The sequence below is a fragment of the Nycticebus coucang genome, chromosome 7 (genome assembly GCF_027406575.1).
Source record: "Nycticebus coucang isolate mNycCou1 chromosome 7, mNycCou1.pri, whole genome shotgun sequence".
NCBI lineage: Eukaryota > Metazoa > Chordata > Mammalia > Primates > Lorisidae > Nycticebus > Nycticebus coucang.
In genome coordinates, this window is record NC_069786.1 from 121653498 (window position 1) to 121669871 (window position 16374).

The following is a 16374-nucleotide window of genomic DNA, read 5'->3' on the forward strand; positions in this document are numbered from 1 at the left end:
GGCTGTATCAGTAAGTGCAAGTGGCAGAATAAAGCATGCTCAGATTGTATGCTTGGGTCTTTGTGTATTTATCAAACCTTTAAATTAAACACGATAAGCTAAAGAAAATGCCTTAAGCAGAGCAAGGTAACTGGGAGTTCTGCATTTCTTTTGCCATTTTTGTTACCTGACTTACACAAAGCGCAAAGTGCTAAGCAACACTACAGAAACACATTTACATCAACACTGAAGACCTGGGGAAATGAAATCCAACAATTTTATTTTAATGAGCTGAATTTTCTAAAGTTTTGTTTTATTCTTTCCTGTTTTCATACAGTATTGAAAACAAAACGCGGCACATTCACATTTTCCCGAGGAACTGTAAAGATGATCTCTACAGGGATAAACGTTGTAAAGCCTGAAGCTCAATCAATTGATGTTGAAAACTCTCAAAGGGAGTAAAGGCTTGATCTGAATGGTCTAGAACATGTACTGCAATTTAATAGAAGAGATGGTCGTCTTAATATTTAATGATTTAAAAGAACTTCCCAGTCCATGCGAAGAGTACAGTCCAAGAATAAATCAAATTTCTGAACGCATTTTATGCTACATATGTGTATACTTTGCGATCCTCAGGTGTTCGTGCCAAATATTCTCTCTCAATAAGTCCTTCAATACGCTTCTTAATAACAACTGGACTTGGTAAGAATCGAGCCTTCAACTGTTGAGTTACCTAAAAAAGAAGGTAGAAAGACTAATTCCTAACATTTCCACATAAACACACAAAAATTCTTTATCTTTGAATAAAAGTCATGTATCGTTTTAAGATTACCAAAGCTACAGGTACAGAAAATTGTTAAAGGTTTATTTGAAAATGTATGGTCAGAACACATTCCCTCACATCAGCATGTAAATGCTAAACTAAACTATATCCTGGTGTAAGTATACACTGATGTAATGCCTTAGAATAACGCTCACCCATGGTAAGTGCTACTGTTCTTTTCTCCATCTGCTCTCTGGATGTTAAGTATTGTGATACCCATAATAACAAAATGTAACTACAGCAGCAGCCACAGTATGCCTGTACTATTTAACAATCATTTTGCATATATTAACTTCTTTAATGTTCTTAACCCTGAAAAGTATGTTGTTTGTCTCATTTTACAAATGAGGAAAATAAGCTGGAGAGGAAAAGTGAGATGAACTAGTAGTAAAAAACAGAACCAAGAGAGATGCAGCTAAACCTTTCTGGCCTCGAAAGTCCATGTTCTTTCCACTAATCCATCCTATCTCTCTTGTGGATCCATCTACCCGTGAGCTAGCTTTTCTTTTACTCTTGATCAGTTTCCAAAGCCACAATGGATTAATAGTTCTTTGAAATCTGAAACTTCAGCACTTCATCCTGCAACTAAAATCTATCACACTTCCAAGATAACTTACTCCAGGATCAACAAACTTGCTCTCCACTCACCACCTGAGATCTCCAATCTTTTGACTACTCTTTTTTCCCTAGGCTATTAACAGCTTCTTCTGACCTGATGTTCTTCCTTACCAGGCCTAGATTGCATTCAAGATCACTCAAACTGCATTCTCAGGGGTACCTTCAGCTCCCTGATTTTTCGGTCCTCTTCTACAAACACCCTTTGATCGCATATTCTACATCTACTATAGAGCTCACTGCTCAATGAAGCTGTAATTCACACACTAGGAGTGTAAAACCTGTAGCCCACAGGCCACGTGCAGCTTATTTGAGGCCTGTTTTGCTATATCTGTGTGGTTGAAAATCATGAAGAGCATGTACAGACCTTTTCTTTTGCTCATCAGTTTTCGTTAGTGTTTGTGTATTTAATATGTGGCCTACGACAACTCTTATTCTTTCCATAGTGCAACAGAAAATAAACAAGATTGGATACCTGTGTCTTAACACCATTTGTGTAGACTGGGAGTCAGCAAACTGCGGTCACAGGCAAAATACAGCCTGCAACCTGTTTCTGTAAAATACTACTGAAAACATAGCCACATTCTTTTGTCTATGTATTGTTTATGGCTCCTTTCATGCTATAAAAGGCCAATTACAAAAGGTTTGTCAACCTCTGGGATAGACTGGTAATGCAAATTTATAGCACCCAAGTTCAGCAAGTTCCTAACATTCTTTGAAAGATACTATATTTCAAATTTCTGACAAACGTTTTAAACCCAGTCCTGTCCAATAACCTCATATCCTGTTTTATGCAAGGCAAAGGCCATTTCACTGTGAAATTCTTCAAATTCCCACTCTAGATATGTACATTTATCCATACTCGTTATCCACCCTTGCTTAGCACACATCCCTGTACTAATCTTGCCCTGGGGTTCTCAGGAAGAAGTGTGTTCAGTAGCACCCATGTTAATACATCCACACCCACCTATATTCTCTACACATCCTTACCTTTCCTTTTCTAGACTTTGGTATTATCCTCTTATCCCATTTTTTCCTTTTGTTTTTAAACATCCCGTCCTTATCCTTAGGATATAAACATGCTCATTATCTTCCCATCTAGAAAAAAAAAAATCCAGAACCCCTCAACTCAACACTTAATCCTCTGGTACTGCTCTCTCTGCCCTTTCCCATGAGACAGAATCTCAAAGAAGAAGCCACTCTCAGGGGTCTCCACCTCCACTTACTTCTCAAAACACCACTATCACATACCTACTTTTACAAGTCCAGTGAAAATAGGCGTGAAAGCTGAAGAGTCATTTAACAATTATCTTAAACGTTTATTCAACTTGGATTTTTCATGATTTTTAAAATTAATGGTCACACGCTTCTTGTAATTCTTTTCCCTTGCCATGGGACACTGCTATTTTTTCTTTCCTTTTTCCTCTATCGCAGTGTTCTCAAATTCAACTGTCCATCAGAATCTCCCAGAGTGCTTATTAAAACCAAACTGCTGGGTCTGACTCCATAGTTTGATTCAAGAGGTCTAAGTGAAGTTTCTGAGAAGTTGTATTTCTAACAATTTCTCAGTCAGTGTTGATGCAGCTGGTCCAGGGATCACACCATGAAAACCAGTACTCTAAAGGGTTTCCCTTCAGTGGCTTTTTACTCACTGTTCCTAAAACCATGAGGAGACAGTCTATCCTGTATCTTTCTCTTCTTGCTCACCATGCTATCTTAAGCAATTTAGTCCATGCCTGCGGTTTTAACTACATTCCCACACAGATGGTATGAGTGTACACCACCTGATAGTGGCTTTCCAACTCAACTTCTAGCCCTCAGTTTTTTTGTTTTTTTTTATAGACAGTTTCACTTTATAGCCCTCGGCCGAGTGCAGCGTCATCACACAGCTCACAGCAACCTCTAACTCCTGGGCTTAGGCAATTCTCTTGCCTCAACCTCCCAGGTAGCTGGGACTACAGGCATCCGCCACAACGCCAGCTATTTTTTTGTTTGCAGTTTGGCCGGGGACAGGTTTGAACCCGCCACCATGGGTATATGGGGCCAGCGCCCCACCCACTGAGCCACAGACACCGCCCCTTCAGTTTTCTTCTTGACTTTTTGGCTGGCCTTACAGCTACCTGCTCCTGGATATGCCAAAATACAATAAAGTTAATTTGTACAAAACGATATTAACTGACAACTAGACCAAAAAAGCAGTGCCTTACTTTTCCTTTTGCAGTTGAAGGAGACCAACCTGGTGTAGTCATTCAAGCTAGAAATCTAAAGCTTTCTTCTTCCTCTAATTTCTCATTATAAGTTAATAAATCCTGTTAATTCTATTTCCCCGTTACTTTGATTGACTTTCCTATCCCCTACCAATAGTCTACCCAGGCTCCACTCACCTCCTACCATTTTAATGGCTTTAATGGGTTTTCCCGTTCTTAGTTTCCTAATTTGTAAAATAGAAATGTTCAATAAATGGTTAACAGCTATGAGTTTTTAGAAATAAAGGCAGTTTATTTACACTAAGGCATTAAAAAGCATTGAAATTTTTTCTTCATTTTTCATATTCAGTATTCCCTTATTTTCACTACAAATACCTTAGCTTTTGTTGAAATATATGTATTTCAATGTATCACTGTTTAATTATCAATTGAATGCATGCTTTCAATGTTAAGTACTATACAACTCAGGTTTCCTAATTTTTAAATTGCTCTTTAAATTAGTTCAATACAATTATTTTTTAATTTAAATTAATAGTATCACTCTGTTTTTCCATTTAACCCAGTCTTGAAGGGTCCTCACCTCTGCTACTAAAACATTGTGTTGCATCTTCTTCCTAGATTTCATTATCCGCACTATAGCAGCTTCTATCTCGTGTTTTCTGTCGTCGTCTACTTTCTGCCTTGTTTCTTTCCTTTCTGGGTCTGATTCACCTTGTTTGGCAGCAACTAAAATAGAAATAAAGGCATTTATCTTAAGTGTAATGAAAAAAATTCATGAAACTAATATAACTTAGCATTATCTACAGCGAAAAACCAATTTCAACATTTAAGTATATATACATACTTACTAATTCAAATACAGTTTAAAAATGTCTCAATGTTAATTTCAGTACTAAATTATTCTTCTCAAAAATTAGGAATTTTACTGAGAAAGTAAAATCAATTTTACAATATTCTTTTCCTAAAATAAAAGGGACAGCTGGGTATCTTTAGTAGTAAAACTATCAGTAAACTTTCACTGCTTATGATTTCCAGAGGTCTTACCACTCACCCAACTAAGGTCTTACCACTCACCCAAGTAGCTAAGTTATCTGTTATCTTACTAACTCAAATGTAGCTACAGTCTCGAACACCTTTCACAGGGAGGAAAGCATATGCACTGCCAAGATCTGGCCAGCTAACTAAATATTAAAAAGTACCACTAAGATATCAGTTACAGGAACTCCATTATGGTGAAGTAATTCATTTGTACCTCTTGCCAAAATCTCCTTGGAGTCTTTTATCTAACAATTTCATATCATATATTTTGTTAATATTTTTGTTATAACCTCAATATCACATATTCTATATTCTATCACATATCACTAGATTCTAATCTTTAATATTTTCCCAGTAGTCTTTAAAGCAACTGCTAAAGGATTTAATACACGAGACCCTTCTCCTTCAACTTTGGTCTAATTGAAACAGCAGAGAAATGGTAACTAATTTTTTTTTTTTTTTAATTCAGAGATAGACGTGAAGTTTCTGGAGGTAGAAACTGGAAAATTACAAGGAAGCACATGAGCTATTGCTGACTTGGCACAGGCATGGTTGTGAGACAGCAGACTGTACAATTTAGAAGACAGTTCTGCTGAGTATATTCACTTGCTGTTTCTGATTAGAATCCCTTGGTTAACAACAGTGCTTTCAGTGTCACTTTCCAAGAATAAGATAATCAATTATCTTAGCAAAAAAGAATAAAATTACATTAAACAGACTGCTCAGAATAATGTCTTTCCTCAAAAAAGCCAATGTCACTGAAAAATAAGAGACAGAGGTACTGTTTTAAATTAAATGGAACTAAAGAGACATAAAAATTAAACATAATGTAGGAACCTTGATGAAATCCTATATCCAAATAGTAAGGTATTAAAGAGACTTGAGACAACTAAGGACATATAAGTGAGTGATGTATATAATGATACAGAATTATTAATTTTCTTGAGTGTGCTGTACCATTACAGTGAGATGTGAAAATACCTTATCCTAAGGATATATATATACACCAAAGTATTTAGGGGGAAGTATTAGGAAATTTGCAAATTCATTTCAAATGCTACAGCAAATACACACACACAGAGGGAGCATGGAGAGAAAGACAAAGCGCAAATGTGGCAAAATTTTACTGACTGGTAAACAAAGATCACGGCTCTATTGCTGTCCATTTACAGTGTTTTTCACCTTGGATTTGAATACATTTAAAAAGTTGTAGGGGAAAAAAAGAAACTATTTAAATAATTCCTTTGATCCATCTGAATTTGCTCACCTAAATAAGTAAGCATAGTCCTTAATCCATGGAAAAAGGTAAAAGGCAAGATTGTGGTGGTGATCTGTACTGAATGCCTGTGTTTTAATCTGTGAACAGGGGCTCACGCCCAGAGCCTAGCACAGAAGGTGGTGTTATGCATGTGTCTACCTATGATTTTTAGGGTTTGAGAAGGTGAGTGGTGGTGAAGAAGACTATCAACTCTGGCAATTGCTGCACATTACAGCAATTCTAATTGAATCTAATTCTTTTCTAAAAGCCATGCTATTTGAGTAATTCTTTTAACTTCATTGCTTGAACTTCTAATATTGGCTATATAGTAAAAGTAGCATAAATGGATAAGGTCAGAATGCTTCAGTATTTGATTATGCTACTGAGCATTTGACAATTTATTAAAACTAACATGGTCAAAATATTTCCCACCCAAGAGAAAATTTTGACTTAAAATACAAGCAAGAGCCAGGATAACCTAAAAACCATCCCCAACAGTGTGTACTTAAGGCAAAAATCTAAAATTAATCCATGAAGAAAAGACTACTTTTTCTATGGGGGGATAATACCAATACCTGATAATATTACTGCTTAGCATGATAGAATTTGAGATTACAAGATAGTTACATATTTCAGGTAAAGCAGGGTATGGCTAAGTAATCCATATATATATATATATTTATATAAATGTGCATGTGTGTGTACACTCGTATATTTTCCTCCTTATTTATAATATAAATAAGCCTTGAAATCTAAAACTTTAATCTGCCCAAATCTATACAGTAACATACCTTGTGCTGGGACAAAAGAAATTTTATTCCATAATACCCACTAGTATAGTTTTATTTTTAATATATATTTATGTCACAAAGTACGGGTCCAATCCAGGTTGATGAATTTTGCGACTATGTGACAAAGGAGTCAACAGAGATACTACCCTCCTTTACAAAGCATATATATAATGTGTATATGAAAATTTTTGTATGTATATAAAGTTCTAGAATCAATATATTCTGGCCGTCAACTGTATATTTAACATTAAAACTATTTTTAAAAGATAGTATCTTCCATTAATGTACTATGTATGCAATTTTCTAAATCAGAAAATTATAATCATTTTAAAAATGGTATTATTTATTTTCCAATCTGTGTTACACAGATATATTAGCTATAATGTATACATTAGCATCAGGAAGCTTATCTAATACTAGTTTTGAAAACAGGTAGCAAATTGCATTAGATTTAAACATCAGCAAGAGTGCCCTTACCCCCCTTCACCACACAAAAAAAATTCATCTTACATTATGTTAAATATATAATGAATAGGATTTTCATTATCAACTTAAAAGTAAAGATGTACTAAAAGCTACATGTCATTTCTACTTTTAAATTAGAAACAATGAACTTCAAGATTTTACAACTTGAAATAAAACATAAATAGCTGCTACATCTAAATATCAAACTTTATGTAATTCTCAATTCTGAAAAATCTGTAAATTAGCCTTAAAAACAGATTTCCAATGACTTATAGTTAACTTATCCAATTAAAAACAATTTTTAGTAACAGCTTCATAAAATTGTGTTCCATTGGTTGAAAAAAAAACACAGAAAGTATTACCTTGTTCACACTGTGAATTATTTTTTTAAATGCTTAGTGTACTTGCATTCAATTGCATTTTCATACAAACACATATCAGTGCACCTAAGTGTACTGTTTACACCGAAGTATCATATAGCATGAGAAAAGCATTACTTTTTCCAACAAACCAGAATTTTTCTAGACGAAAAACGTATATAATTTTTTAAAGAGGAAAAATGTAATTGCAGATACCTGTTTGAATCTTGACTCTGTGTAGTTTGGATGTGAACTGATCATTAACTGTAAATATGTGACCATTTTCTATTTCTTTTGATTTGGGCTCTTTCGTAAGAACCCGCTGTGTTGGTTTACCACAGGCGAGGGACTGTAGGGCTCTAACCAGCTCTCTTTCAGGGATATCTGTCTCTTGTTGAATTTCCTGAAATTTCATCAGATTGACATAATTAGACTCTTTAAAAGATTAAAGTAGATTAGTTAATCAGCAAGTAAATTGGCCAAGCAGTAGTCAGAGGTAAATCTATTAAAGAAATAATTGGCAACAAAGGATTCCCTAATTATGACATGTCGCTAAAATCTCATTATTTGAACAAATTGAGGAATGAGTGACTCAAATTATAAAATATTAAAAAGGCATGTACTTTTTTTGTTTCAGGAGACAAACTGCCTAGTCTAAAAATGTTACCCAGTAGAGATTATTAGAAACTTGCCTGAATATTTAGGTTAACTGACATAACTGCTAATTTAGAAATATCTGACAAACTTCCAAGTTTACCCTATTACTCTCTTGCTAAGTAACTTCTTCCACAGAAAAATCCAAGTAAGTCTGAGCTCAGGCCTTCAAACAAACAATTAAAATTTACAGTCCAAGGGCGGCGCCTATGGCTCAAAGGAGTAGGCCTGCCGACTCCATATGCTGGAGGTGACAGGTTCAAACCCAGCCCCGGCCAAAAAACCACAAAAAAAAAAAAAGAAGAAGAAAAATTTACAATCCAAGTTCACCCACAGGTACTGCCTGCATGACCAAATCAAAAAAATTTAAATGCCTGAAAATTAGCACTAAACAATGAAAATAATAAAGCTGTTTTGACGTTTGCCGCACATTATGGTATGAATAAAACACAATACTGGGGCGGGGGGGGGGAGCAACTGGGAAAAATGCCATATAAATTTTAGTTCATATTTCTGTCAGTGGGACAGCAAGACAATTGTTCACTTGTGCTATTTAGTTCCTACACGCCTATAGAGATTAAAAGTCTCCATAGGATTTAAATAGATTTATTGCTTTGATGCCCTGAGTGGGCACAGATAGTCCTATTTAGATGATCTGAATAACTAATTTGGACAATCAGTCTTTCTATACCACAAGAGCTATGAACAACAGTTTCAATTTTTCTAAAGAACTATCAGGTAAGTCGTAAGTCGAGGATTCCAAGAAATGTAAATTTCAGTAATTAGATCAGGCATATTCCTTTTCTTCAAAGAATTTCTGGTTATATGTATGTCTACTTGTTTTAGACATTTCAAACACTTATAAATGTTAATTCTAGAATATTAAATAGGTGCTGTTATTAGAATGGAGATGGTAATATTACACACAAAAATCCCTTCTTATGTGATATTTTAAACTTACAGATCATTCTAGAGGGAACTATTGTATCACTATGTACCTTCCATGCCTTTTGCCTATTCATCTACATACACACACAAGAATGAATATACATGAACATAATCTCCTATACACTAAGATTAGCATAAGCATAAATGAGGGAATATACAACATGAAATTTTACTATTAATTTCTTCAGACTTTCCCTATAAAGACATCAGAGAATTCCATAGTATTCTACCAGGATATGGACAGAGATTTGAGACTTTGTCCAGTTTTCTATTGGTATATGCATTTCTGTCTTTTGAGCACAAAAGCCAGTTTTCTGAAGCAAATTTCTAGAAATGCATTTACTTCCTAAAAGTTATATCTGATAGATACAGACAAATTTCTTTTCAAATTTCTTACCAATTTATCCCCACAACAGCAGCATCTGAGTATGAGTATCTACTCCCCTACACCCTCAACACCAGATTTTTTCTTTTGTCATACTTCCCATGGTTGTAGGGGAGACAATCTTTTTATATTTACAGAATATTTGTAACATTTCTATGTTTTTCATTCACATTCCTTGCATGTTTTCCTACTTGATGTTTTCAAACTGACTTATTTGTACTTTTATACCTTATGGTTTCCAATTTTGTTTTTTCTGAGACTGAGTCTCGCTTTGATACCCTCAGTAGAGTGCTGTGCCATCACAGCTCACAGCAATCTCAAACTCTTGAGCTCAAGTGATCTTTTTGCCTCAGTCTTCTGAGTAGCTGAGATCACAGACACCTGCCACAACACTCAGCTATTTTTAGAGACAGGGTCTCATTCTTGCTCAAATTGGTCTCCAACTCGGGAGCTCAAGCAATTCACCCATGTTGGTCTCCAGAGTGTTAAGATTACAGGCATGAGCCATGCGCCCGTCCTGCTTTCCAATTATGTTACAAGTTGCAAATAATTTCTTCCACAGTCTCTTTATCTTTTAATTTAAGATATCTCATCATATAGATGACTTATTACTTTTTGTGTGGTTAAATGTATCAGTCTTTTTCTTTGTGGTTTCTGTAATAGATTTTTTTTATAAAGACCTTTCTCAAATTAAGATTATCGAAAAACTATTTTCTTCTATTATTTTACAGAGTTGTGCTTCTATTTAGATTTCACATTTATCTGTAATTTGATTTTGTATCTGAAATGATATATAGAACTTATGGTACTGATATTACCTCCTCCCATTCCCCAAAATAAAACAATTATTTTAATCAAGTTAATTAGAAAAGACAAATTTATCATTCCCTAACAATACCCACAAACGTATCAATCTGCTTTTGAATTCTTATTTTCTTCAAATGAGCTATCTGTCTATGCATTTTAAAAATAACTTTAAAGTATATTCTGGTATTTGGATAAATTCCTTCCCTTCTCACTGGGCTTTCCCACCCAAGACTCCTCCCCTTCCAAAACAAATTTTTGCTATTTTTATACATTTTCTCATCTAGATGGATTCTGGGATCAGCTTGTCAAGTATTAAAAAAAAAAAAAAAAAGCTTTTGGGGATTTTGATCAAAATTTCATTCAATTTATAGGTTACTTAAGAAAATGGCACCCTCATAATATGTAATCTTCCCATTCAGGTACATTTACCATTTCATATTCTTTCACTTTTATTATCTTCTTGGTGTAAGTCATACATTTACATTCCTTACTAGGATAATTCCTAGATGGTTATTTTTTTAATTGATACATTCTATTTGTACATATTTATGGGGTACCCGTGAAATCTTGTTACTTGCACAGAACAGGTAATGATCGCATCAGGGTACTTAAGGTACCCACCATTTTGCGTATTTATCTTTTCTGTGTGGTGGCAAGACTTCAAGTCCTCTTTTCTAGCTGTTTTGAAATATACAATATGTTATTGTTAACTAGAGTCATGTAACTCTTCTATTGAAGATCAGAACTTATTATTCCTTCTATTAATTTAATGTTTCTACTCATTAACCACCCTTTCTTCTCAGCCACTTCCTAACCTTTGATATAAAGCATTCCACACTCTACCTCCACATGGATCAACTTCTTTAGCTCGCACACGTGAGTGAGAATATGTATCTGTCTTTCAATGCCTGGCTTATTTCACTTAATCACCTCTAGTTCCATCCATGTTGCTACAAATAATCATTTTGTTCTTTTTTATGGTGGTTCTTGGTAAAATATCCTTTTCTTCATGCTATCTACTGATTAATGCTAATTTATAGAAAAGGTAACATAACTCTTCTCAGAGAAAATGGGAACTCTTCTCATTACCACTATTGCCAGATGTCAAACACAGTTTATAAAGTATCAATTTCTTTTTAATTCCTCCCTGATACTTAGAAATTTAATTTTTTTCTTTTCTTAGTTTATTAGTTAGGACCTGCACAGGAAGGCAGAATACTAATAGTAAAGACAGGTATCCTTAACTTGTTCCTAACTTTAATAAGAAAGTGTCCAGTATTTTACCACCAACTATTATTATGCTTAACTGTTTCATTAGATACAATCCTTTAACACTGAGGGCGTTTTGTTCTATTCTCAGGTAGCCAAGAGTCCCTCACTTGAGAAACAAGAAATGGGTACTGAGTTTTATCAAACGTATTTTGGCAAGTGTAGAAATTTTTCCCCAGAAAATGATGTCTGGCATTAGGAACTGCTTACTCTTAAAATGCCTATAATACTTTCATAACTATCCTTCCGACAAATGTCCTCATGTGAAGACCCTTCTTTGTACTCCAGAGATAAATCCTATCTGGACACATAGTGCATTATTCTTTCAATATACTGCTGAGTGTAACTTGCTAATATTTTATTTATGCTTTTATATTGAATAACCTATAGCTTTCTCTTATTTTCATGTTTTCCTTGTTCACTTTTAGTAATGAAGTTATGCTGGCCTCAAAAATTTGCCAAGAGCAAATATTTTGCCTTCTGAGTTCAAATTCTCTATATGGCTTTTGATTTTAAATTGCTAATTTTGTTATTCGAACCTTCAACCACCACCTTTTTAATTGGTTAGCCAGTAAATTTGTACGTGAATTCTGTGACTACAGAATTACCTATTTCTCTTTGTACTTCTGTTCTCCTTTCTGTATTGTGAAGTTATGTCACTATTATAAATTCTTGATTAAATACTAAATATCACTCTTTAATGTTTCCTATTTAAATTCTACTGTCTCTCACTAATATTGCTAAAATTAGCTTTTATAATTGAGACTCATTCTCAAAATTTTAAAAAGTATAACCAAGAACATTAAGAGAAATACATATCTAGACCTAGCTCTTTCAAAAACCAAGTGCTAGTTAACTAAAAATCCAAGGTATAGACCGCCAATGTACATATTTCTTATGTTTAACTGGTCTAAATCCCAATAAATTTATCTTTAGTCAGTCAAAAATATATCAAAAGAAGAAAAGGACTTTGCAGCCTGACTACTATGGATTACGTTTAACTCTACAGCCACCTGCTGTAGCCAGCTTCTATGACGTTTGTAATGATCCTGGTATAGCTTATCTACATGTAGTCCTGGCTCTCTATTAGGGCTGATGTGGGTGATCAAGAAAATGAAGCGACAGTGTGTGACTTCCAAGGCTACGCCTTAAAGACACAGCAGGTTCTGCCTGGGTTTCTTGGATTGCTCACTCTGGGAAAAGCTAGTCACTGGTATTCAAGGAGAATCAAACAGCAATGTGGAAAGGTCCTTGTGGAAAAAAAACTAAGTCCTCTTACCAACATCTAAAATGAACTTGCCAGCTATCTGAGCATCCAGGGAAGGGTATTTTCCAGCAGCAAACTGTTAGATAACTGACAACTAAATGCAACTTCATGAAAGACACCCCCCCGCCCCCCCGCCAAGCCAGAACCACCAAATAGAGTCCCTTCTGAAGCCCTAACTCAGAGAAACCACGAGAGATGATAAACTGTCGCTGGTTGTCTTAAATCACTAAGTTTTGAGATTTGTTCTGTGGCACTAAATAACTAATATACCACCTTACTGAAAAGATAAAGAATACTGTAGACACACCATGCTCAGGTTTTTGGTTTATGATTTAACTAAAATTTTTAAAGTTTGAGAAACTGTTGTTTACTTTTTCTTTTTCCAAACTGGTTGGGAAAAGGAAAAGTAAGCTTGAACAACTAAGATTTGCAATTTCAGTTAACAGTTTCGGAAAATGAATTTTTATTTTTGCCTATCCCATTATTTTTACCAGTTCTTTATAAACCAGAACTCTAAAAACCAAGCCTAGCATTTTCAAGTAGCTTATTTAACTTAAAATATATCATCCATGAGAGCTGAGGATTAAAAAATACCCATCAAATCCAGCTGTTAGAGATAATTTAATTGTGCCTGTTTTAAAAAACCTTATAATGTTTGAATAAGGTACTCAATGCTTGCTTAATCAGCATTCTTGGAACTTGATCATATAACTTATATTTGAAAAATCAAAGTTCCTCTCTAGGTAGGATCCACCTAAAAACAAATGAGAAAAACCTCTTAAATTGGCCACTAAATACCCAGATTTCTGTTATTTTCTTTAAGGATATCACATAGAAATGGCCATCTCTTAATTACATATACCATATAATTGGGAATATGGAAGTGTAATTGAAATAGGTCCATTCAAAATAAAGTCTCAAAAAAATTGAAATCATACCAAGTATTTTTTTCTGAACACAATAGAATAAAACTAGAAACCAGTAATAAGAACAACATTGGAGAATACACAAATGCATGGAAATTTAAAACCATGATCTTGAATGATCAGTGCATCAATGAAGCGATTAAGAAAAAAGTGCCTATATCAAAAAAGCAGAAAAAAGCATCAAACAAACAACCTAATAATACATTTCAAATAACTACTAAAAGAAAAATAAGAAACCAAACCTAAAATCAGTAGAAGGAAAAAAAAATAATGAAGATCAGAACAGGAAAAAATGAAAATGAAACAAAAAAAAATACAAAAGATCAACAAAACAAAAAATCTGTTTTGCAAAAACATAAAAATAGACACACCTTTAGCCACACTAAGACAGCAAGAGAGAACACCCAAATAAATAAAATCAGGCACGAAAAAGGAGATATTATAACTAATACTGCAGAAATCCAGTATTATTACAGCCAGGAAGAAATCTAAAACTTGAATAAACTAGTAACAAGTAATGAGATAGAAGCAATAATAAAATGTCCCCTGTAATAGAAAAGCATGGGACCTGATGGTTTCACAGCTTAATTCTACCAAGTATTCAAAGAAGAACTAATACCAATCCTACTAAAACTATTCCAAAAAACCGAGGAAGAGGGGATATTCCCAAACACATTCTACAAGGCCTACATCACCCTGATACCAAAACCAGGTAAAGCTACAACCAAAAAAACTACAGACCATTATCTCTAAAGAACACAGAAGCAAAAATTCTCAACAAAATACTAGCAACCAAATTCAACAATACATTAAAAAGATTATTCACCATTATTCATCAAGTGGTAGTCATCCTAGAGAAGCAAGGATGATTCATCACATGCAAATCAATCAATATGATACATCACACAAAAGAATTAAGGACAATAATATGATCATTTCAAGTGATGCTGAAAAAGCATTCAATAAAATGCAACATCCCTTCATGATAAAAATTCTCCAAAAACAAACAAACAAAAAAACCCCACAGGTTATAAAAGGAACTTTAACCTAAACAAGCTAAAAGCCATCTACAACAGAGCCACAATTGATATCATAGTGTACGGGAAAAAACCAAAAGCCTTTTCTCTATGATTTGGAACAAGACAAGGATGCCTACTTTCAACCACTGTTATTGAACACAGTGCTGGAAGTTCTAGCTAAGATAATTGGATGAAAGAATATAAAGGGCAGATTGGAAAGGAGGAAGTCAAATTATCCTTGTTTGCAGATACGATCTTATATATCAAAAAACCTAAAAACTCTACTCCAAAAACTGTGAGAAGTGATATATTTAGTAAAGCTGCAGAATACAAATCAATATACTAAAATCAACAATATTTCAATATGCCAACAGTAAATAATCTGAAAAGGAAACCAAGAAAGTAGTATCATTTATAATAGCTACAAATAAAATAAAATACTTAGAAATAAATGTAACCAAAGAAGTTAGAAATCTGTATAAATGCAAACTACAAAACACTGATGAAAGAAAATGAAGACAACACACACAAAAAAGGAAAGATGGCTCCTGGGCTGAAAGCTCCAATACTGTTAAAATGTTCATTTAACCCAAAGTAATCTACAGATTCAATGCAATCCACATCAAAATACAATGGTATTTTTTAAAGGAACAGAAATAATAGTCCTAAAATTTACATGGAACCACAACAGACCCAGAATAGTCAAGGCCATCCTGGGTGTAAAGAACAAAACCAGAGCAATCATACTACTTGACTTCAATTTACGCTACAGAGCTATTGTTAACAAAAACAGCATGGTATTAAGATAAATGCGGACACTGATCAACGGAACAGAACAGAGAACACAGAAATACATCCACACATCTTTAGTGAACTTATCCCTGACAAAAGTGCCAAGAACATAAAAGGGCAGTCTCTTCAATAAATGGTTCTGGGAAAACTGCACATCCATGTACAGAAGAATGAAAGTAGACCTTTATTCTCTTACCATACACAAAAATCAAATCAAATGAATTAAAGATTTAAATCTAAGACCAGAAACTCTGAAAATTAGTAAAAGAAAACACTGGGAAACACTTCAGGAGGCTGGTCTGGCCAAGGACAACGTCTTCTTTTTTTTTTTTTTTTTTTAAAGCACAGGTAACCACAGCAAAGCTGGACATATGAGATGATATCAAAGTAAAAAGCTTCTGCACAGCAAAAGAAACAATAAAAAAGGGGAAGAGAAAAATCATAAAATGTCAGACAATTTGTAAACTACCCTCTGACAGGCATTAAAAACTAGAATATATAAGGAGTCCCAACAACCTGATAGGAAAAAAATCACATCATCTGATTTAAAAATGGGCAAAGGATCTGAATAGTTTTCACAAAAAATGGCCAACAGGTTATATGAAAAAAAGGCTCAACATCATTAGTCACCAGAAAAATGAAAATCAAAACTACAATGAGACATTACAATGAGACTACTATTTTATCAAACATATAGGCAATAACGAATGCTGGTGCAGATGTGGAGAAGGGGAACTGTTGTACCCTGTTAGGGAGAGTGCAAATTAGTGAA

At 34.2% G+C, this 16374-nt stretch overlaps 1 protein-coding gene across 1 annotated transcript in view; it reads right to left on the reverse strand.

Moving 5' to 3' along the window:
* Positions 1 to 238: 238 nt before the first annotated feature.
* Positions 239 to 16374, reverse strand: part of CUL3 (cullin 3) — a 115209-nt gene continuing 99073 nt past the window's right edge. The window contains exons 14-16 of the mRNA XM_053597601.1: positions 7752 to 7938; positions 4205 to 4350; positions 239 to 712 (exon numbers count right to left, since the gene is read on the reverse strand). Coding sequence (XP_053453576.1) covers positions 581 to 712; positions 4205 to 4350; positions 7752 to 7938 — 465 coding nt within the window. The 3' untranslated portion in view covers positions 239 to 580. The remainder of the gene's footprint in view (positions 713 to 4204; positions 4351 to 7751; positions 7939 to 16374) is intronic.